At 36.4% G+C, this 23971-nt stretch overlaps 1 protein-coding gene across 7 annotated transcripts in view; it reads left to right on the top strand.

The window, feature by feature from the left end:
* LOC146164297 (NADP-specific glutamate dehydrogenase-like) overlaps positions 1 to 23755 on the top strand; it is a 59544-nt gene extending 35789 nt beyond the window's left edge. For 5 of the 7 annotated variants that reach the window (XM_083381326.1, XM_083381324.1, XM_083381327.1 and 2 more), the window contains 10 exons: positions 17490 to 17586; positions 18518 to 18646; positions 18807 to 18878; positions 19250 to 19444; positions 21622 to 21775; positions 21948 to 22123; positions 22227 to 22324; positions 22398 to 22599; positions 22661 to 22820; positions 22918 to 23755. In XM_083381326.1, coding sequence (XP_083237452.1) covers positions 17518 to 17586; positions 18518 to 18646; positions 18807 to 18878; positions 19250 to 19444; positions 21622 to 21775; positions 21948 to 22123; positions 22227 to 22324; positions 22398 to 22599; positions 22661 to 22820; positions 22918 to 23012 — 1350 coding nt within the window. In that variant the 5' untranslated portion in view covers positions 17490 to 17517 and the 3' untranslated portion in view covers positions 23013 to 23755. Of the gene's footprint in view, positions 1 to 16819; positions 17062 to 17489; positions 17587 to 18517; positions 18647 to 18806; positions 18879 to 19249; positions 19445 to 21621; positions 21776 to 21947; positions 22124 to 22226; positions 22325 to 22397; positions 22600 to 22660; positions 22821 to 22917 lie in introns of those variants that run through there. The other 2 variants (XM_083381321.1, XM_083381325.1) reach the window with 2 other exon arrangements.
* The last annotated feature ends 216 nt before the right edge of the window (positions 23756 to 23971 follow it).

The raw sequence follows: 23971 nt of genomic DNA on the forward strand, positions 1-23971 counted from the left end.
GTGATCGAACAATTTTCGCGTCCACGTGTCCACACACATTTCACAAACAAATAACCAGCTTTTAATATGCAAGCTGTTCCAAAATCTAGCGTGGGAATATTTGTAGAAGCCATTTTGTCATATTGTGTTTACACAGAGAATTTTTGTTTTTAATCGATGTGTCGTAACGGAAAATTTTCAGTAAAAATCTATGGCCTAAATTCTTTGTAACCATATTCTAATGTTTACGTTACTCCTTGCAGCCAATGTGCAAACGATAAGCGGAAAGTTTTCGGTAAAATTCCGTTACGTAGATTTCTTGCAACCACATAATATTTGCAGCGAATTTGCAAACAATTCAAATTGCTGACACCAATTTTTATGCGTCAAGGTATTTACATCCGTTTTTTTGTATATGTTTCAAAACACCGCGGTCTGAACATTAGTCGGTTTCCCCGGTTGTGTGATTTTTAAACTGTTGACATTTTAACTGGAGGCAGAGGCTGTTTCGCAATCATATTTTGACGTAAAATTTGTATGTTTCGCGTCAGAAATAAGTGTGAAAAAGGTTTAGACCACGCCTTGTTATCACGTGATATTTTGTTAAGTATTATAAGAATTAATGACGTAAATCTTTCTTTATCGCAGAAATTTTCTTAACTGATTCTCGTCTATAAATAGCGTGTTCAATCAATATAAAATGGCTTATATAGCTACTACTCAGACAGCAAACTCGAGTGCTTTTGTGACTGAACCAGATAGAGGCTTTTATAGCTTCTACTCAGACAGCAAAATTGACTGTTCATGTATCTGAACTAAAGGAAAGAATTGGACCTGAATGGCCTCACGAAGACAGGCCATCTCAAATCTTGTAGGAGTGTGGTCGATTCATCTTGGCAATTATATAAATGAAGACTCATTAATCTGACGCACACCCCTTCAAAATATACAATGCAAAATATATATAACATATTAAAAATTAAAAATTAAGTAATAAAAAATATTAAAAATTAAAATTAAAAAAAATTAAAATTAAAGGATTAAAAATAAAAAAAAAATAAACACCAAGCCCTGAACTGAAAATATACCCCGCGACAAAATATGCAACAACCGCACCCCCGTCTAGTCTTTTTTGGTTTACTATGGTTTGCTATGGCATGCTTCAGACCGATTTTTGTCCGAAGCTTTATAGAAAAAGTATACATCGTAGAACCTTCAAATTTTCAGACATAGCGTAGAGTGGTATGTAGGCGCTTTGTGGAAGTTTATGAGACTGCACCCCCAGGAGCCTTTGCTTGGGGGACAAAAACCTAAAATATTGCGTTTTAGTCCTCTTTAGCTAACGACTGCCATCTAGCAGCAGAAAAACTTCCATACAGAATTCGTTCATATTCGCTTGCTTTGTCCAGCTCGCAAAGTGACGAAGCGACAAGACGCCTGCTGCGCTTTATTGTCCCGCGCGTGAGACTTTCATTATGACTCGTCAAACCTGGGCGCGTGCGACTTGCATTTTAAAAAGAGGCTTCTCTTTAGTAAAATTATTTAATGCTCTTAAGAAACAACATATTTTACCGCCGCAAATTTAAATGCGAAATCTGGTGGCAATATACACCTCTCTATTTGCACGTGTTTCGCATGTTTTTCCAATCCAACATATCAACACCAGGCCTAAACAAATATAATTATACAAGGGCCACAACAACAAATTTTTTTTAGCGACGACGTTACAAAGCTACGTCATAACATGGCGTTATACAAAAATAAATATTAACAACACTGCGTTTATTTAATTTAAATTGGCAAAACTTTCAATATAAAAGGTTGCTTATTAGGTTTGGCATATTGCTCGAAACTACAGATTTAAAGTCTGTTTTAACAGTGATTGCTCGGATCAAGGCATGGTAAAAATTTACCAAGTAAAAGTTGGCAAAAGTATAGCAAACCATAGGCGTTAAACCATTTTAAGTCTTCAAGAGAATGATATTTTTTTAAATGTTAGGTGGCCGAAATGTAATAACATGGCCGTAAGCATGATCTACGTAAATTCTATTTATCAAATATATGTTTTGATCATTCCCCAAATACTTCGCCATAATTTGAACCCCTTTCGCATCAAAGGCAAGTTAAGTGGGGAAAGTTTCGGCCCATATCTGTTTTTGCTTGCAGAAACAAATTAAGGAAAATTAAAAAACAAAATATAAAATATATAATATAAAACAGGGGTCGGCAACTTACGGCCCGTGGGCCGGATCCGGCCCGCCAGTGAAAATCATCCGGCCCACGACCTCTTTTTCAAACTAGACACAAGGCCATGCATCATATTTTTAACTTTTAGCACCATACGAAAATGCAAAAAATGTTCGCGCTTCGCGCGAGTCGTCTTCTTTAACTTTTAACTACATGTTCCTTTTGAGGAAATCTTCTAAGACCAAAGGGTTGTGCGCATAAAACCTATCTAAGTGAAAACTAATCGTAGCAAGGAACACTCTAAAATGTACGTTTCTCCAACTTAGTCTTTATAATCCTTTCTCTGATGATTTCCGTCTTTTATGATAAAAATTACCCCAAAGGGTTTCAGAAATGTGTCTAATTTTAATTTTGTGTGTGCGCAAATAAAAATTAAAAAAAAAAAAAAATCAATTGAAATAAAAAAAAATTAAAATAAAATAAAAATTGAAAATAAACACTAAGTCCTGAAAATATACCCCCTGACAAAATATACAACAACCGACGGGGGGTCTAGTTCTTTTTTGGTTTGCTATGATATTTGTCCGGAGCTTTATGGAAAAAGAAGACATGGTAGAACTTTTAAATTTCAGACATGACGTAGAGTGGTATGTAGGTGCGATGTAGAGGTTTATGAGGCTGCACCCCTAGGTGCCTTTGAATGGGGGATGAAAAAACAATAATGTGACGTCAACGCTTTAGTTCGCTGTAGCTATCGACTCCCATCTAGCGGTTGAAAAATTTTAATACATAATTCGTTCATATTCGATGGCTTTGTTCAGCTCGCGAAGCGAAGAAGCAACTGCTCTTACAACACAACACATTTACCGCCGCAAATTTAAATGCGAAATCTGGAGGCAGTGTACACCTTTTTGTTAGCACCTGTTGTTAGGGTTGTTCAGATTTAACTTTTTTTTTTAATTTATGCTTCCTGCTTGATTTCCCATTATGTGTCACATAAAATTGAGTTTCGCAAGTTTTCAAAACAATTGGACAACACTTTGGGGCTCCGCAGGCACCACAAAGTTATCACACTGAAATTGCTAAAATTTGGGACTTCCCCTAACACGACACTGTACGTTTTTCTTCAAAAACACAGAAACCTTGTAATTTTTATATTAAACAATGGCAAGAAAGCATCACTAATCTATTTTCCAGTTTTATGCAACTTAAAATGTATTCTTAAAGCCCCCAAATCCCCACTTTACCCCATTTTTGGAGGTGTCATTCAACTTATCACATATGTACAATAAAATATATTTTAACAAATTGTATATTATGAAAAGCAAAGTATTTTAATGAACAGTGAATAAAGAAGGAATATAGCAAAAGTATACCAATGTCATAGTTAAAAAATGTAAAACAATCACATATCTGATTAAGTAGCGTAAAGTAAACCAGGAATCTGTGCCAATCAAATCCTCTATAGTGGTATAACTTTTGATTTTATGATGCAAAACTTGAATGCCTTGGTGAAAATCTTGAGGTTTTGCAGTTGGGCAATTGCTGCCTTTGTGTCCTTGGTCATTTGTGGGTGATTAGATTACTAAACAAGGAAAATGTGACAAGTTTGTCTAGAAAAATAGCATCATTACCCATCTGTTCAGACCACATAAACATTTTTGGCCATAGAAAACTTGTCCCATCCCCTTGTACTGTGTGTTGCACCTGCTTGATCGTCTTCTTCTTTCGTATGGACTATCTTATTATTCCAGTTCAAATGTCCGGGCAGAAGTCGAGATGCCAGCGGATAGTCTCATCGTCCAAGAGTGTCAGACCATTTGTCCCACTTGGTTGGCGATATATCGGCAACGTGAGACTATGTGATCTGCAGTCTGTTTCTCCGAACCACAGTCACAGAAGCCCCATTTATTCATGGAAGAACTGGCACGCCCGACCCCTGTTCTCAGCCTGTTAAGGCGAGTTTAGGCTCGAATAGACAGGCCAAAACCCTAAAGGCTTATTGGAGGTGGTGGGGCAATAGTGTTGGAGAGGGGTAATCTTGCTCCTCGTTCCATTCGGTGGCCATCCATTCACCTACACCAAAGCTTTCACATTTCTGCAGTGATTTGAGTGCAACTGGTACAAAGGGTCATCTCGAGGATAGTAGCCTTGGTATTGTGGCTCCTCTGGGGCGAAGCTCAGCGGGCTAGATGCCTGCCAGGGTCGGAATGTGAGTGTCCTGTCCAGATGCAATGCGAGGTATGTAGACGTGGAAATCCAAAGTTCTTCCATTGGTATTGACGGACAACACACAGTTAACTTCCTTGTTATTGAGGTAGACTAAGAGTCCTCTCAACACTGCGCCAATTCCCTTCAGCATGCAAGATCGCCCAGTCATCAGCGTATGCTTGGAGACTGTGGCGGGCAGATCACTGTAATAAACATTAAACAGCAAAGGAGCCAGAACTAATCCCCTGAGGCATACCGTTTCTAAGGCGTCATAACCTGCTTTGATGGAGCCGTTGTTTGTCTTAAACCAAAGCTGCGATTATGGACAAGGTCCATGATCATGCTGACCATGTGTTTGTTAAAAATATTAATCACTGAATATGCTGCTATGTTAAATGACAATCCTCAGCAACGTGCAAGCTTGCTACAGGCTGTTGAAGATCACAGGCGATCATAAACAGGTTTTAAATAATTCGATAAAATGTATTTTATTGAATATATGTGATAAATCAAATGACAACTCTAAAAATGGGAAAAATTAGGGCTTGGGGGCTTTAAGAACACATTTTAAGTTACATGAAACTGGAAAATAGATTAGTGATGCGTTCTTGCCATTGTTTAATATAAAAATTACAAGATTTCTTTGTTTTTAAAGAAAAACGTACAGTATCGTGTTAGGGGAAGTCCCAGATTTCAGCAATTTTAGTGTGATACGTTTGGGGTGCCTGCGGAGCCCCTAAATGTTGTCCAATTGTTTTGAAACCTTGTGAAACTGATTTTTATGTGACACATAATGGGAAATCAAGCAGGAAGCCTAAATTTTCAAAAAAAAGTTAAATCTGAACATCCCCAACCTGTTGTGCATGTTGCTCCAACCAACATACCAACACCAGGCCTAAACAACTAGCAAAACTTTCGATTTAATAGTTTACCTATTAGGCACATAATCGTGTTTTGCATATTGCTCGAAACTACAGATTTAAAGTCTGATTTAACAGTGATTGATCGGACCAAGCCATGGTAAAAATTTACCGAGTAAAAATTGGCAAAAGTATAGCAAACCATAGGCGCAAGTCTTTAGGAGAATGATAATATTGGCATTTTAAACATGTTAGCTGGCCAAAATGTAATAACATTGCCGATTGGCCGTAAGCATTATCTGCGCAAATGTTTATTTATCAAATATATGTTTCGATCATTACCCAAATTCTACGCCATATTTGAGCCCCTTTCTCTTCAAAGCCATAAATTAAGTTGGGAAATTTCCGGCCCATATCTGTTTTTGCTTGCAGAAACAAGTTAAGGAAAATGAAAAACAAAATATATAATATAAAATGTACAATATAAAAAAAAAATAAAAAAAAATCACCCGTCTATTTCTTGTGTGCAATTTTTTTTTGCCTATTGTAACCTGTCGTCTTACCCTTAAATGAATTTGTGCTTTGATTTACATTTATTTATTTAAACGATTGTCAACCGCGTCACGTTATTTTTCATGCCCACAAAGAAATATACGAGATCCTTTCATGCTTATAGCTGGTATTCCATTTGTACAGAGTAAATTCAATAGAGTTTAGAAACTTTGACAGCGTGATGGCATTAATTTAGGAAATCCTGCAATGTAATTAAAAATTAGCTAATGTTATGTAGTCCGTATACGAAAATATTATTAGGGTGCAACCTCTATTAGAAATCTAGTTGAGCCACGACATGTGTGAAAGTGAGGGAGAAACAGGGTGGTTTTATTTCTGCCTATGTGTAAGGTTTTGCAAGTTTGATCAAGTAAGAATTATCGCTCTTGGTCTTTTACAGGTTGGTCACCCCTGTTACTCAAGATTGGTATTAGGCTATATCAAACAATAAACTGCCAAAAATAATTGGCTTAGTCCACGTTTTTACGTCATAAAGGCGCCATTAATATAAAATTGCTACATATGACGTAAAAATTGCATTTAGCGTAGAAACTTAGGAGTGGCCACCAAGGGCTGACCCAGGATTTTTTAATAGGGGTATGAAAAACTTAAAATGACATCAAAAGTTTACGTCATAACGTGACATAAAAAAGAAGCAACATAAAGAAACTGATGTGCAGATGAAATGAAATATAAAGACATTCAAGGAGTGAAAAAAATGCGCAAAAAATGAATTGTCAAAACTTTTTAATGGGGACTTTGCGTATTGATTATTATGTATCGAGATGTTTTTGACTAACAACTTGTGAGCCACTCACTGGACTGCGTTAAATCTGTATATTTACTTTCGGAAAACTTGTTTCCTTATCATAATTAAGTTTTTGGTGCTACATGGTGTTACTGTTGAATTTGTAGTCTGGTTGTTATCGAGTAAGGTTAAAGCGGGATGGGCAATTATTTTTAGCCGCGGGCCGTATGAGAAACCTAAAATGTTGTGGCGGGTCGGATCAAATATAAGATCTAAAATACACGCAATATGACGTCACTATTCTGGCTGTATAAAACAAATAGGCTAACCAACTTGTCATTACGTTTAGAGTTGTGCGAAAATGTGCAATTTAATGAATTTAGGCAAAACCACAAGACGTCGCGCGAAGCGCGAAAAAATTGCGACTAAACTTATTTTAAAATGCAAAAGTTAATTTAAATTTAGAGGGAGACGTCACGTGACGCACTGAGCACAGATAAAAAAAGTACATTGTTTGATATATTAGCACTTATCAAGTTGTGGGGCTAGGGGCGGATTAAGGCGGGGGCTGAGGGGGCTGCAGCCCCAGGCCCACCAAAAAAATAGGCCCACCGCAACAACTTAAGACCAACCGACGTTATCTTTGTAAAATAACTGTAACGCTATATTCTAATGATATTGCTACTGGTGCCAGGTAGCTTTATTCTTTTTAGTTAAAATGGGGACGGGCCCGCGGGCCGTAGGTTGCCGACCCCTGGTTTAAAGTAAAATATCCATCATGTTTATTTAGAGGCTTTTATAAGACGACTAGCTTTTGACGTCTATGCGTGTTTGTTACTTCACAAAATGAAGCTACTATAAAAAGACTTCGCTAAAACAAATCACAACAAGCTACATTGACTTACATTTAAAGACACTGCATTAGCTCAGCCAGATTGTCACAATATCTAAAATTCGTGAATGTTTCGATTAATAATTGCGCAGCTGTGTCAGCAAAAGGTATAGCAAGCATTGATAGCCTATACGTTCCAAGAAGAATGCAAAAAATCATGTAAGAATGTGATGTAGTATAAAAGTTGGACTGATTTTAGATACCACGTCTAAACCATTAAATAAAGTGCTGAAACCTTGTTCAAGTATTCCCCAGATGAACTGGAAGAATCACTGTCTGAAGAGATCTGCTAAAATAACACCATTTTAACGTCAAAAGCAAAAAAGACGCTAGGCCGTTTAGATTTAATAATGAAAATGAGGTATCTTTTGTATGAATAATGTATCTGTGTCTGATGTTTGAATCTAATGCGTTAGTCCAGTGTTTGTGAACCCTTTTAACTTGGGGGCGCACCTAGAGACATATAAAAACCTGGCGGCGCACCTTGCGAGCGAAGCGAGCGCGAATTTTTTGAGGTGTACCGATATTTGTTTTAAATTGGTGTCAATTTTCATTATATAGGCCCTATAATTGCAAATCTTTAAAGGATCTCCAGTCTTGAGACCAAAATTGGAATAACATCAACTTCGGAACAAAATACAGTTAGGAATAAGGCGTAAATAGGACTAATACCTAATAGTAGTCATGACGAAATCGGAATCACACCTAAATGGCATAAATACGGCCTATGTCACCTTTTATCTAACCCCAAACCTCATCCATAACTGTCACTAACTTCCTGATAATTTCAGCCCTAACCCAATTGAAGCCAAAACAGGTGTAAAAATAGCGGCGCCCAAATGGCAACAGCAAACGGCCAATGCCAGACAAGTGGCCCCCAAACATCCCATATGTCTTTCAATTTATAACGTTACATGACACCTTGAAAAAGAGATACGAATTTAGCTTAAAATAAAAGCATTTATGTTTCAGAGGACGTTCTCGCCGAACCCTTGAAACAGCTGCGTCGAACACCAAGGGTTCGATCGAACCCTGGTTAAGAACCACTGCCCTACAGTCTTAGCGTTGTTTTGTCTATTTAAGTCTTATTTAGATTAATTAGGGACTTATTTTGACATGTTTAGGCCTTATCTAGACTATTTTAGATCTTATTCTGTCGTGATTACTGCGAATTTCGCGTTATTATGTCGGTGGTCTTGATACTATGGTGTTATAGATTATCTAATTAAGATGATGCTACTTGATATTTGCTACCGTCGGGTCTTGTTACGTTTTCTACCTGGAAGTACTATGAAAATCAATGAGCTAAGCTTAATGGGAAAGTAATATTTATACATATATGTTAAACATATTAATTTTTCTTCTTTTTGCTCGCGGCGCACCGATTGAGAAGCGCTGCGTTAGTCTATGGACCAAAATAGGTTGCATTCCTTAGCTCTACTTTTGTATAAAAAAACGAGATTTTTGAGAAAAATTATACAGCGATGACGTTATAAACAGCTGGAAAAACACGTTAATTGGATCAGTTTGATAAGTGAATAAAGCAATGTTATTTTATGCTAAATGTGAAAACAAAAGTTTACCAGTGTATCAACTGCCGTAACGAGCCCAAATAACAATGCTAGGAAACCGTTTCGAGCGGCAACTGACTGAGTTTAACGCAATACTCAAAAACCATTCAAAGAGCAAAAACTGACTTTAAACTTCATTAATGTATAACAAACGTAATAATAACTACATCGTTTATGACGTAACAGGGCATGACAATTAAAGGTGTGGCATGTCTGTGATCGACTGTTGTGGTACTGCTCATAAATCCTACAAAACAAATTATTAGGAGTAAAATATTTATAAATTTTTTGGGGTACATGGCCCCTGTGCCCCCTGGCTACGCCTATGAATTGTGGTTGAAACAATAAACAAAATGAAAATAGACCAATAGGCCTCTGAATACCATGCAGCCCCAGGTCCATGAAAACCTTAGTCCGGCCCTGTGTGGGGCGCGTTGACCCAAAAATTAAGATTAAAATACGTAAAAGTTTCGTAGAAAAGAACTTTGCATTTTAAAGTTTTAAGTTACCGATGTGTTACTTGCGGTACAGCAGCCATATTGCAAAGACGATATAAATCGGGCGACACACACAACATTGAATTAACTAACTTTGGTTTATAAAAAGTGAATCGGTATATTTCAGAGTTTATAAAAACAGTCGGTATTGTATTCATATTTTAAGACAAAAAATATATAAATATTAGGCTAGATACGACCAATACAAAAGAGATTCGCGCGAAGCGCGAAAACAATTTCCGTTTTAGTATTTAAAACAGGCTAAAAATCGAATTTGGCGGAGTCGTGATTAGAGACGTCCCTAAAAAAGTGTTTACGATACAACCAAGCATGTTGAAACTCGCCCTTGTTTCTGTATTTCAAGGGAAATATGCCGCGGGCCGGATTAAACTGCTTGACGGGCCGGATCTGGCCCGCGGGCTGTATGTTGCCCAGGTCTGGGTTAAAGCCTTAACAAACGCAGAGGCTTCTATCCGTTATACGAGATCGTAGATTTTTCTTGATGTGTTTTGTGTTGTGAAAACGACTGCTCATTTTTTACAGATTGTTGTTACTTTAAGAAAAGTCCGTTTTTCTTCCTGCTGGGCACCCTACCTTTTGACAACGAACGCACTTTTCTGTGCAAAAGCTGGCCAGAATAATTGTTTCCAACGTTATAGGCTGTTGAGCAAAATTTTAAATTGACGATCTTTTAAAGCACGGACAACGATAAATTTGACCACCGAAATGAACACGGCAATTACTTAACCACATTGCTTGCCCCACAGATGAGCATAAAACACTGATACAGGATGTAATGCAATCTTAATATAGGTCCATTTTCATGTTTACGTAGAAGTGCTAAAATCATTTGTTTTTCCCCACTATAGACTATACAGGGAGCCCATCAATGCAAACCGAAACAAGTTTATCCATCGGCAGATTTTTTCTTCAAAGAAGCCATTAAAAATGTTAACTACATTTTCACTATGTCTATAGCAGGGGTTCCCAACCTGGGGGCCATGACCCCCTAGTGGGCCATCAACCTTTTTCAAGGGGGCCATAAAAAAATTAAAAAATATGCAATTAAGACATTGTCAGAGCAAAAACAAGATCAACCATCGCATTAACTGAATATGTTATAACTAGGGCGAATATTTTTTGACTTGAAAATACATTTTATTGATAAAATATTGACCTATAAGAAATATATTGGTTCAAATAATATATTGTTGTTTCAAGTGTTACATTAGTGTCTTGGCGTCGCGAACCACAGGTTTTTAATGTTTTACTGAACATTGGTGATTCACAAATCAAATATCTTGTTGGGATTACGCAGAACTCTTAAAAGCTTAGTTGATATTCTCGGCATGTCAAAAAGACAAACACCTATAGAAATGTCAAAACAACCACGGCGTTGGTTATTTTACAAAAAAGGTTGTAAACAGTTGAAATAGAACGTAAAAATAAATGCAGAATATTAACAAAAACCTAGTTATCGAATTAGGAAAAGGAATAATTGCAAATCACAAGCGAAAAAAGACAGCAATGCTGTTTAAAACATCCAAATCAAAAATACGAAACTATATAAAGCAAAAACGAAGTTCGAGCTCAACTTAATGCGATTAACTAGGTCTGTGTGGTTATTTCTACCAGCTCGCTTGTCATGGAGTTCGTCCACCGTATCAATTTAGTACGTTTATTTCGTTGTTGCACTCAATGAGTCTATTGCCCTGCAGCATGCACGACTTGTCCCAGTGGCCTTGTACACGCGTTTCTCGCGTTACTATTTCGCTAGCGTCCCTAAGGCGCAGTAACTATTATGTGCATTTTTTATTCGACTTTGACTTGAAATTATTTGAAAAAATTTAACCTTACGTGAAAATTTCATGTTTATTGTGTGTTGTATTCAGTATGGCAAAATCATGGCGACTTGGCGACTATGTCCGACAAATAATTAGGTAAAAAACTGAAGAAATTAGTGCAAAAAAAAAGGGGGGGGGGTCACTAGGCCATGTCACCCAAACTATGTGTTTTCTCACATTTTACTTGGCCTATGTATATAACATTTTTTTGCATTCTACTTTTTATTATTTTTCCCAGTTTTTAAGAAATTTTTTTAGCCCAAACGGCCCGTAAAAGCTATGTGCATGGCATGTTGCGCCATACGAACTCATATACTCAAGAATTGCAATTTTGTTGCACATTTGAACAATGGTTCGCAAGAGAACTGCAATTTTTTTGGACTAGTTGTTTATGACTTTACGGTATGACGTAACTTTGTGACATCATATCTGAAAAACTTCGTGCCCCCACCAAACAGAAATGGACCTGTCACTGGTCCTTTTATATCCAGTTGAGCTGCTTTTACTTGGGTTTTTGTATTGTGAAACACCCTGGACCAATAAAACAGGATTTATCGCAGTAACTGCATACTATAGAGATCGCGGGCACTCGTGGAGATTTTTTACAACGGCAGTTTTGATTTTGCTCAATTATTCGTCTGCAACTTATCTTAAACAGTTCAAAATTATGACATAACAAACAATTTTAATGTAGCCTACTACAGATGTTGGTTTACATAATTATATTGTCAAACTCATGTTTGTCTAAAGAAAGTCACAGATATTAAACATTTTGCATAAATTTAAAGTTGACATTTAAACGCCATATTTTCACTATTAATGTTTTATAGATATGAAAACACTGCTTGTATATTGCACACCATTCTATATTAAAGCTAACCCAGTGGTTCTTAACCTTTTTTCAGCCGCGCCCCCATTTGGTAATTTTCGTATGCCTTGTGCCCCCTACTAAAAGCAATTCGACATTTTCAATTTAAATATCACTGAGACATCTTGAAAATAGTAAACCTTGCTGTCGGTCAAGCGCAGCACGAAAAAAATTGCATTTAATTTGAAAAAATTTGCATTTAAGGTTAAATTGGTGCTAAACTATAAATTCAGGAGGCTTTTCGCATTGGGCACACAACAAACTGCTCGTGCTCGACACATTGATTTTTATCGAGCTGATATTGACAAACGTGTTGTAAGGGCGTTTACTCAACAGTTGTAAGGCTGTGATGTCGAGCGCAAATAAAAATGTAAAGCGCAAAAATTAAACATTACGTTATCGTTTTTCAAAAATATGTGACGACACACAATACAACTGCAATATTGCAAAAACATTATAGATTAAAAACATAGTTTGAACAGGGGATAACTTTTATCGTTTATCTATAAGTTAGCAAAATTGTAATTAATTAGTGCCGTTATACCTTTGATGATATGAAAACATGCAATGGCACTCAAAGAGACTTTGGGCTGAAACATAGTCAAGAAAAGTAGAAAACACAAGAATCGCGCGAAGCGCAAAAATTTGTTCCAGCTTTAATGTGAAAGTTGGCAAAAACAGAGTTTGTATCCCACAGCGCTGTAGGAGTTGTGTACGACCCAAACGAAACTATTAGAATAATTACAAAAAAAAATAAACATTAACTTGGAGCTTGCGCTACCCTAGGAATTACTTGGCGCCCCTAGGGGGGCTTGCGATTTGTTGTACAGATTACTATTGATTTGCTATTGTTGTATAGTATTGATTTACTGTTGATCTAGTTAGTAATTCTCTTTCTTTCAAAATTTATATTTTTTTACTTTTTGCGGTTAAAGCTAAACATTTTTGCGGTTAAAGCTAAACATAGATTTAAAAAGTATTTTCAATATTTATTTTAAAATGTTTAAAGTTTACCTGGGAAAGGCAAGTTTGTTACATGTATAGGCTACGTTTAACTTACCTCCCTAGGTCTTTCTTTCTTGCATAAAAAAAAAAATTTCGACCCGTGGAAAAGTTAAAAAACAACAACAATAGTTTGAGAAGATACGACTGTTTTTGAGGAAAGACAAATCCAATTTTGTTGAAGATGTAACTATTTGTTTGCCGTCTGTAGCCTACAAGCTAAACACTAAACATATCAAAAATGAATTTCGTGGCATTGGTTACATTATCTCACCTTAAAGTGCCTATACAGAACAAAATGCTAGAGGCACAGACAAAGCTAAGGCGAAAAAGAGTTTTTTTTTCTGTTTGTTGATAAAACCACTTTATCTGGCTCATGATGTTAAATATTCTAGTTATCCAGGAAACACCTCGCATCATTTATTTTAACGATTGTCAACCGTTTTTGTGTGCGCAAACGTACAAAATATTATAAACGGCATCCCTTACGGTTTAAATAATATAAACATTTAGTTATTGTACAAGTATCAGTCAATAAACATCCAACTCGACTTCCTGATCTTCGGTTCGACTTTTGGTTCCTCGATCCTGAAGCAGCGTAGTTTAATTGCAAGTCTCATTAAACTAATTTGCCTCGGCAATCAACCTCACTATTGCTTCAATAAGTATTGCTGTTGTCTGATTACAAATCCACACAGTTTGTGTTGGCTATTATGGGCAAACCGGCAAATGCCGGCAAGCACAACCACTCACTGTATTGTCTAAACAAGACTGGATATATTGATATAAGGTTTCGCATAAATAAGTTGAAAGTTTGCATAAAAGAGGAAAGGCGACACCAAAAAGCGGAAATGATTTATAATCCAGCGCCTTTTTGGCAGCCGGGAACTTTAACAATAACGCGTTCACACAGGTGAAATACTTTTATCTATAACGGAAATATATGTGTCACGATATAAAATTATTCATGTGTGAAACAGCCGAATGCTTTGTTCTCAGTGTAACAGCGAGTGTTTGGTAAAAGGCGTGAAAAAGTGACAAATCATAAATCGTAACATATTTGATAAATACACAATACTATAAATTCCAAATTATCCACTAATTATTACTTATGACGCTACAGACACTCCAGCACAAAAGGAATTGCCGTCGTGAATGTAACACGGCGGCTGCTTTTCGCAATATACCCGAAAGGTTTCTATTTTTTTTTAACACAATTGACTTTTGTTAGAAAGTGCTTCATACGATTTGAGCGAAAATGAACATGAACAAGGCAATGAGTCACGAGTTGTAGTTTTTAGCAACACGTTCAACAACAAGATGTTATTCTTCTGTCGATAAGCCAACGAACGACAGGTGTTTTGTTGTTGTCTCTCTTTCTCGTTCACGTCCTTCCGTTATAAATGGTGAAAAACGTGAAACTGTGAAAACAAAGGAAAGGAGGGGCAGTTATTTGTTCGGAATTAAATTCTATTGATTTTTAACATTGAGCAACATTTCCTTAAAAATTTGCATATTTTAGTTTGCACAACTCGTTCAATGTAAGTTTTAAAATAACGACGCATCACAAGAAAATACGCTTTGAAGTTGCTGCTTATTCACTATTGCTTTCAACAAAAGGCAGGAAATGGGGTGTTCCTAAAGTTGTGATCTGAAAGCTAATGTTTCACGTGTGGATAAATAATTATGCTTTTTGATACGAGGTATTTAAACTCGTGTGTAAACGCGGCTGGGTGATGAGAGAAAAACAGACAAAAACTCAAAACGTACCAATCGTTTAAAAGAATTCGGAAATTTAACACAAAATTATTTCGTGCGCAACAAAATTAAGTCGTGATTCACAAGTTTAACGTTTTGATTTCAAACTATTGAGCTCCAAGCACAAAAATTAAGCTCTTTTAAAATTTATCAAAAGATCGTGCGATCGACGTTTAAGCTTAGACTTCATAGATATAGACTATACATAATTTGCGAAATGCGATACATAATGGTTTGATAAACAGTCGCATAAAAACAATTTACAGACCTTTCATTCGATATTTTTACTTATTATATATATAATTTAGTTTTTATTCTAAAAGTATAATAGATTTTTCACCTGATAAACTAGGCAGAATCGCAGTTATAGTGAAATCCATGTGCAATTGCGTTTTCCATGATTCCAAACGGTGGTGATGTCTTTATCGGCAACGCTTGTTTGTATTTAGTATTTCGAATTCCAAGCAAATGCTTTGCTGACGATATGGAGCGTCTTTCGACGTATACTTCGACGAGATCAATTCTTCTAACAGCTAGCTTCTTGTAGGTTCCAAACATGGCAGTTTTTAGGCGGTCGTTTGTAGGTAGTCCATACAGATTAAGGTTCATCTTCTTTTTTGAGCTTCGTTCGACGACTTTTCTTGGCCATAAGAAATAGAGTTCTTTCTTTTCCTCACTCGCGTGGCAACAATTTGATGCAGGCGTGGTTTAATTGCAAGTCTCATTAAACTAATTTGCCTCGGCAATCAACCTCACTATTGCTTCAATAAGTATTGCTGTTGTCTGATTACAAATCCACACAGTTTGTGTTGGCTATTATGGGCAAACCGGCAAATGCCGGCAAGCACAACCACTCACTGTATTGTCTAAACAAGACTGGATATATTGATATAAGGTTTCGCATAAATAAGTCGAAAGTTTGCATAAAAGAGGAAAGGCGACACCAAAAAGCGGAAATGATTTATAATCCAGCGCCTTTTTGGCAGCCGGGAACTTTAACAATAACGCGTTCACACAGGTGAAATACTTTTATCTACAACGGAAATATATGTGTCACGATATAAAATTATTCATGTGTGAAACAGCCGAATGCTTTGTTCTCAGTGTAACAGCGAGTGTTTGGTAAAAGGCGTGAAAAAGTGACAAATCATAAATCGTAACATATTTGATAAATACACAATACTATAAATTCCAAATTATCCACTAATTATTACTTATGACGCTACAATCCAATAAATTAACAGAGACAAACATTTACAATTTACATCATACTGATAGGACGGAAACACAAGATACAAGGATTAACTGTAATACAATAGAGAGAACGAAGACGAACAATATAATCAAGCCAAGTACGGCGTAACATCTACGACGGAAAAGGCCTTAAATCTTCTGAAAAGACCAAAACCTGTAGAAATAAGTAGGCCTATTCAACTTATTGAAACAAGACCTAAATAAACCGTAAATCCGTGGAGAGAGTGCATGAGACCCGCGGATCTGGCTTCGGCTTTGGTATCGGCGTTCGGGAGCATATGCTTTGGCTCCACACTGTTTGCTTTGTTTGTATGGGTTAGTTATGGAGGTTAGGATTTTGGTTATGTTTGGAATTATTCGGAGAATTAATAAAGTTAGAGTGGGGTCTAGGTTTATGTAAGTCTCGTTCTGTACGTTTAGGTTTAATTCTGACGGCGTTAGGTCTTATTGCAATTTTATTCATTTTTTCGACTCTGAGGTATTAGTTCTAATTTGGTCTTATTTTCGGTCGTGTTGCTGGAGTCCAATATTATCAGCTATCCTTGTTTTACCGACGTAATGAAACAAAGGTACAAAGAAATATTCAAGCCGTTTACAATTGCATTCTAGAAAAATTAGTGGTGGCCTAAAACTTGAATCAAGATTTACAACTTCAGAAATGTTGCTGGTGATAAGCGACAAATGAAACGCCCCTTTTTTCTTTCGAGTCTGCACCGTGCGACAGTGTGAAAAAAGAAATTATGAAAAAGGCACAACGTCATCGTGAGAACTGGGTAGGCGTTCCAAAATGTTCGTTCACTTCAGGCAATGTAAAAAGGTGAAAGCTGCTATTATTTAGGTAAACTAAATTATAATTCTTATCTTAACAGTCTAAACTTTAGACCCCTGAAGCCTAGAATATAGATATTTGCAGCCAACTTGCGATGAACACAAAATGTACGGTAACTTAAATTTGTTTTAACAGCACAAAATAGATATCAAAAGGCAGTCGCATGAATCGGATGAAAGTGTAGCTTCTTAGCCTTAACAACATACGTAATACTAAAGGCTTAATTAATCCATATACAGTTGTGGTTTGCACTGCTGACATTATTTACCTAGACGGCAGACGCACAGCTGCGTACAACAGCAATATCTGCACCGACAGGCCAGTCGGCAAAGCACGTTTTCCCACAGGAAGTGTTTGTAGGCAATTAATTAATTATTATACCATTACTATAAGGTATGCCCTTTTAAAACAGTTCACAAGTTACTTTTGTTTGGTAGATCTTTAAGTGGAAATCGAAATACCACGATGACATCCCTAAATGATATATCCAGTAAGGTTCGAAGCAGGGATCCTAATCAAAATGAATTTCTGCAGGTAAGATACTAATGTTTAGTCAAATCGAATAAGCAGTGTTTTTGAATTGTCATCGGTTATATAAACTGATATGCCTTGTTTTATCGATTAGGAGCTGTAGGCTACTTACGGGACGAAGGCGCTGGCTCTTAGTGCGAGAGCCGACGGCTGCCTAATTCTCTTACATGTTCCTTGTCATTTGTCAAGACAGACTCCAAAAAGCAGGCCCCTAAAATAAATGCCCTTAACTTGTTGAGCTCTAGACAGAACCACTTCACTCAGTTGATATTGCTCGTTAAGTATACAAGCTCAAAACACACGATATAATAACACGGCGATTCAAGCCGCTAGTATAAACACTGCATCAAGTCGAATAGCATGAAGTATAATGAATCGTAAAACGCCGATAACACTCAGTTCGGCTCTTGATCACACGTCGGTGTACACCGGTCACGTGCATAGTGACGTAAAGTTTGGCAATGTAGTAGAGAAAAACAGGAAAATAACTTCCAAACGCTTTACTTATTTGGTCACCATATATAAAAAAAAAACTCGCACATCGCATTACTTTTTGAGAGCAATTATACCACCTGATCATACAGCGCCTTGTGGCCCCCAACAATCACAAGGCTCCTAAAGACAAACAAGTAACTAGAAATACAACTTGGCTTTAGTTAATAATTTTATAGTTTAGGGTAAACCAAGAGTGACATGTTGACTTGTACATACTTACCTTTAAAAATATGATAAAACCATCAAGTCTTACTTTGTTTGCCATTGCTCATTGTATGACATGTTATTTACTGGCATAAGGCTAATGTATACATGTTATTGCAATTATGTCTCTTAGTTATTTTCGAAGACTTAAGTGGAAGATAAAAAACGAATACATTACAATTACTTATGGTCAGCATTTTTTGTTTCACGTTTGCCTTGTTACAACTTCAATTAGGCCGTAGATGAAGTGCTGACCTCCCTGAAACCTCTCTTTGAACGTTACCCAAAGTATTTATCAGTGTTACAAGCACTGTGTGAGCCTGAAAGAGTCGTTCAGTTTCGTGTACCTTGGCAAGACGACAAGGTAATAATTTGTTACTCTGTTTGTTATTTTAATTACGATTTTAACCTCCAAGTGATAAATTGCTTAGCGTACAAATTTGGATACGCATATTATCTAATTTTTATAACGACAAATGTTTTATAAACGGATAATCGGAGTGGGATTAAACACCACTTTTCAGGGCGAAATGCAGATAAACAGAGGATTTCGGGTTCAGTTCAACCAGGCGATTGGACCATACAAAGGAGGGCTGGTAAGGTTTACAACGAACACACTGCGTTAAAATTATCCATAGATATTTAATGTGCTGACAAGACCCGTTTATGATCAAAATTGCTTTATTGTTTTCGGTCAATTTTTTGAGCTGACAAGTGGCACGTTTGTTTGCTGCAAATATTATCGACAGCATTTTAATAAGTAACCAATTTATTGGACGGCTGAGACCAATTTATTTGACACGGCTTATTTTAATAATTAACCAATTTATTGACGCGGTGATGTACAATTATAAGTTGAACTTTGCAATTACCTGAACAAATGGCCTGGTATACATCTTGCTACTTTTTATAACCTGCCTGTTTTGATTGTTTTTTTTGTTTTGTAAATAAAATCCCTTTTACTTAGCGTTTTCATCCAACTGTAAACTTATCGATCATCAAGTTTCTTGGCTTCGAGCAAATTTTTAAAAATGCTTTAACATCGTTGCCGATGGGTGGTGGCAAAGGTGGATCAGACTTTGACCCCAAAGGAAAAAGCAACGGCGAAGTATTGCGATTCTGTCAAAGTTTTATGACTGAGCTCTACAAACATATCGGACCGGTAGGTGACAAAACGAAATCCAGATGTAAACTAGAAGGGGGTGCGGTTGTTGTATATTTTGTCAGGGGGTATATTTTCAGGGCTTGGTGTTTTTTTTTAATTTTTGATGTTTTGTATTGTTTATTTTGTATTATATATTTTTTTCCTTAACTTGTTTCTGCAAGCAAAAACAGATATGGGCCGAAAACTTCCCCACTTAACTTCTGGCTTTGATGCGAAAGGGGTTCAAATATGGCGTTGTAGTATTTGGGAAATGATCGAAACATATATTTGATAAATAGTATTTACGTAGATAATGCGTACAAGCATGTTATTACACTTTGGCCAGCTAACATGTTTAAAAAGCAAATATTATCATTCTCTTAAAATGGTTTAACGTCCATGGTTTGCTATACTTTAGCCAACTTTTACTCGGTAAATTTTTACATTTGATTTTCAAACACGTAAGCTGGTCCAAATCTAATAAAATTGCCATACTCATTATCTACGTAAATTCTATTTATCAAATATATGTTTCGATCATTCCCCAAATTCTACGCCATATTTGAACCCCTTTCGGATCAAAGGCATGTTTTAAGTGGGGAAGTTTTCGGCCCATATCTGTTTTTGCTTGCAGAAACAAGTTAAGGAAAATGAAAAACAAAATATATAATATAAAGTACACAATACAAAATAAAAAAATAAAAATTAAAATAAAGTAACAATTGAAAATAAACACTAAGCCCTGAAAATATACCCCCTGACAAAATATACAACAACCGCACCCCCGTCTAGTTTTTTATTGATTTAACATTTTATTTTATTTATTTTTTTTTTTTTCAATTTATTTATTTTTTTTTTGATATTTGATATATTGTATTGTACATTTTATATTACATATTTTATATATATTTTTTCCTTAACCTGTTTCTGCAAGCAAAAACAGATATGGGCCGAAAATTTCTCCACTTAATTTGTGGCTTTAAGGCGTAGTATTTGGGGAATGATCGAAATATATATTTGATAAATATAATTTAAGTACATAATGCGAACGGCCATGTTATTACATTTTGGCCAGCTAGCATGTTTAAAAAGCAAATATTATCATTCTCTTTAAATGATTTAACGTCTATGCTATACTTTTGCCAACTTTTACTCGGTAAATTTTTACCATGCCTTGGTCCGAGCAATCACTGTTGAAACATAGTTTAAATCTGTAGTTTAGAGCAATATGCAAAACATGTTTATGTGCCTAATAAGCCACCTTTTATATTAGTAGTTTTGCCAATTTAAATCCAATAAACGCAGTGTTCTTAATATTTATATATTTATGACGCCATGTTATTACTAGCTTTGTAACGTCGTCGCTAGAAATGCGTTAAACTTAAGCTTTTTGTTGTTGCGGCCCTTGTATAATTATATTTGTTTAGGCCTGGTGTTGATATGTTTGAATGGTACAACAATTACAACAGGTCCTAACAGAGATGTGTCCACTGCCTCACGGACTTGCATTTAAATTTGCTGTGGTAAAATATGTTGTGTTGTAAGAGCAATAAGTTTTTTTACTTAGAGAGGCCTCTTTATAAAAGGCAAGTCGCATGCGCCTTGTTTTACTCGGCAAGTCACTTCGAACAAAAACGTTGCACGCGCGGGACCATAAGGTGCAGCAGGGATGTCAGCAGCCGCCTCGTCGCGACGCGAACTGAATAAAGCAAGTGATATGAAAGCGTTCTGTATTGAAGTTTTTCTGCCGCTAGATAGGAGTAGATAGCTGTTATGAATAAAACGATGACGTCACACTTTTGTTTTTCGTCCCCCAATTAGAAGGGCCTAGGGGTGCAGCCTCATAAACCGCTCCGTAGCACCTACATACCACTCTACGTAATGTCAGAAAAATTGAAAGTTCTACGATGTACACTTTTTCTATAATGCTCTGAACAAAAATCGGTCTGAAACACACCAAACAAACCATATAAACCAAAAAAGAATAGCGGCAAAAACAAGATTTGTCCCGAAAATAAATTTTCGGCCCATATAAATAGCGGCAAAAACAAGATATGTCCCGAAAATAAATTTTCGGCCCATATAATAACGGCAAAAGCAAGATATGTCCCGAAAATAAATTTTCGGCGCATATAATTTCTATAATTGATTGAAAAAATACGTTTTTAAAATATAGTATTGTGTCTTTACTACAGGATACTGACATACCAGCAGGGGATATTGGTGTTGGTGGAAGGGAAATAGGATTTCTATTCGGACAGTACAAACGGATCACGAATTGTCACCAAGGGGTGCTAACTGGCAAGGGTTGGGGATGGGGAGGATCTCTTATCCGACCGGAAGCAACCGGTTAGTCTTTATGTTCGGGACTGCAAATTAATTGCCAGGAAAAAATAATAATGGACCTTAACAGTGCTGTAGGAAAAACTTTTTGATAAAATGTAATCGCTTAACCCGACGTTTAACATTCACAGAAAATGGTTTGCTTTTAAACAATAAGGAAGTAATTTCGCCTTTTTAGGTTATGGTCTTGTTTATGCGCTTGATTTCGCTTTGAAAGACAGAAAAGACACGCTTGCTGGTAAGAAAATTACAATTTCCGGATCAGGAAATGTTGCGCAGTTTGCAGCCGAAAAATGCCTTCAACTAGGTGGAATTGTTCTTACTTTCAGCGACTCTTCTGGAACTATTTACGAGGTACGTTCCATCCACAATGATACAATCTTGATAGCAATATTCAAGCATTAAATATTATGAGTGTGTTTAACGATCAATTTTCATAATATTTTATCATTATCAGTCGGAAGGATTCGACGAAGCAAAGCTTAGAACATTAGTTGAAATCAAGGATCGTCGGGGTCGTTGTAAAGAATACATGAACCACTCCAGTACTGCACAGTAAGAATTGTCTCTTAAAAATATGCCCAAAACGAATTCTGAATCCAGTGCAAAACCTGATGGTTTCTTTTAGATACCTTGATGGTAAACGACCTTGGTCAATCAAGTGTGACATTGCATTACCATCAGCCACGCAAAACGAAGTAGATGGGGAAGACGCGAGATGCCTCGTCAAGAACGGGTGTAAATTTTTGTTTGAAGGAGCCAATATGCCATCAAACAATGAAGCGATTAATATTTTGAAAGAAAACGGAGTTGTCTACTTCCCAGCTAAGGTTATTGTCAAACAAATAGTTCAATGCTGTACTTCGAAGTCCGTAAATTGTTTTAATGCAGGCTGCCAATGCTGGTGGTGTGGCAGTGTCTGGACTTGAAATGGCACAGAACTCGGGGAGACTACATTGGACAAGGGAAGAAGTTGACCAAAAGCTAAAGGCAATTATGGAAAATATCTATAATACATGTCGTGATACAGCTGCTGATTTAGGCAAATCAGGTCAGTATACACATCTTGTTAAATTCAGTATAATATTATAAAAAGTCTTCGTTTATAAAAAGTAAGACTATACTGTGTTGAAAAGCTGTATTTTCAGGTGACTATCAACTTGGTGCAAATGCTGCGGGATTTAAAAAAGTAGCCAATGCCATGATTGACCAGGGGCAAGTCTTTACAAATAATGAACTGTAAAATATACGAGTTGAGCGTACCGAATTCGAAAAAAATGTTTTGCGCCTCACTCACGCATAAGCTTATCTAATTTCCTTTCGTTATAATTTTTAAATAATTCAATGCGTTAAAAATAAGATATTTTATCAATAAAAGTCGGTATACAGAAAGACCCAGGTGCAAGCATTGTGCTGTATTTCCGTTGTTCTGTTTCGAAGAAAAAAGTGAGAGCATCGAGAATGGCAGCAAGCGAGCAGCCAGACGATTAGAAGGCAACAATCCATATATCTGGCAAAACTTAGATTTTGCAAATGATCTTTTACTTTTTATAAAACCGTTGTTATATTTAATCGCCGGTTTTACTTTTGAAAACAAACCTCACTTCAAGTTAGTCGTGAGTTAACTATCTGCACTAATGATTTTAAACCATAGTCTATAATGCGGGGATCCTGAAGACTAATCCTTATGTTCTAAGCCCATGCAAAAACTTAAAAAAAAAAATAAAAAAATAGACGGGGTTGCGGTTGTTGTATATTTTGTCAGGGGATATTTTTAGGGCCTTACTTTTCAGGGTGGTCTGTCGAAGTAATTGGTTCATTTTAAATACGTTTATTTGCCAGGTCAAGTCTTGTAGTATCATATATTACACTTTGGTTTGTTGATTTATGCTATATATTAAGTTGTCCTTTTCCATTACTAGTTTCTGCAAGCAAAAACAGATATTGGCCGAAAAATTTGTACCTTTACCTATAACTACAGATGCATTAATTCCGCCATTAATTCCGCCGCCTAAAAAGATCCCTTAAAAGCATAACCTTTTCCTTGACTAATAAGATTATTTTGTTACGTATTTGTGCTTAGTTTTTACCTAAATACCGTTACTAAAATTGTGTCCGTTAAGCAAACTGCCCCCCGATGCATAACCTAAAGCTTCTTGACTTGTTTCTGCTAGCAAAAACAGATATGGTGCTACATTTTCC

This window comes from Ascidiella aspersa, chromosome 2 (genome assembly GCF_963924565.1).
Source record: "Ascidiella aspersa chromosome 2, kaAscAspe10.2, whole genome shotgun sequence".
NCBI lineage: Eukaryota > Metazoa > Chordata > Ascidiacea > Phlebobranchia > Ascidiidae > Ascidiella > Ascidiella aspersa.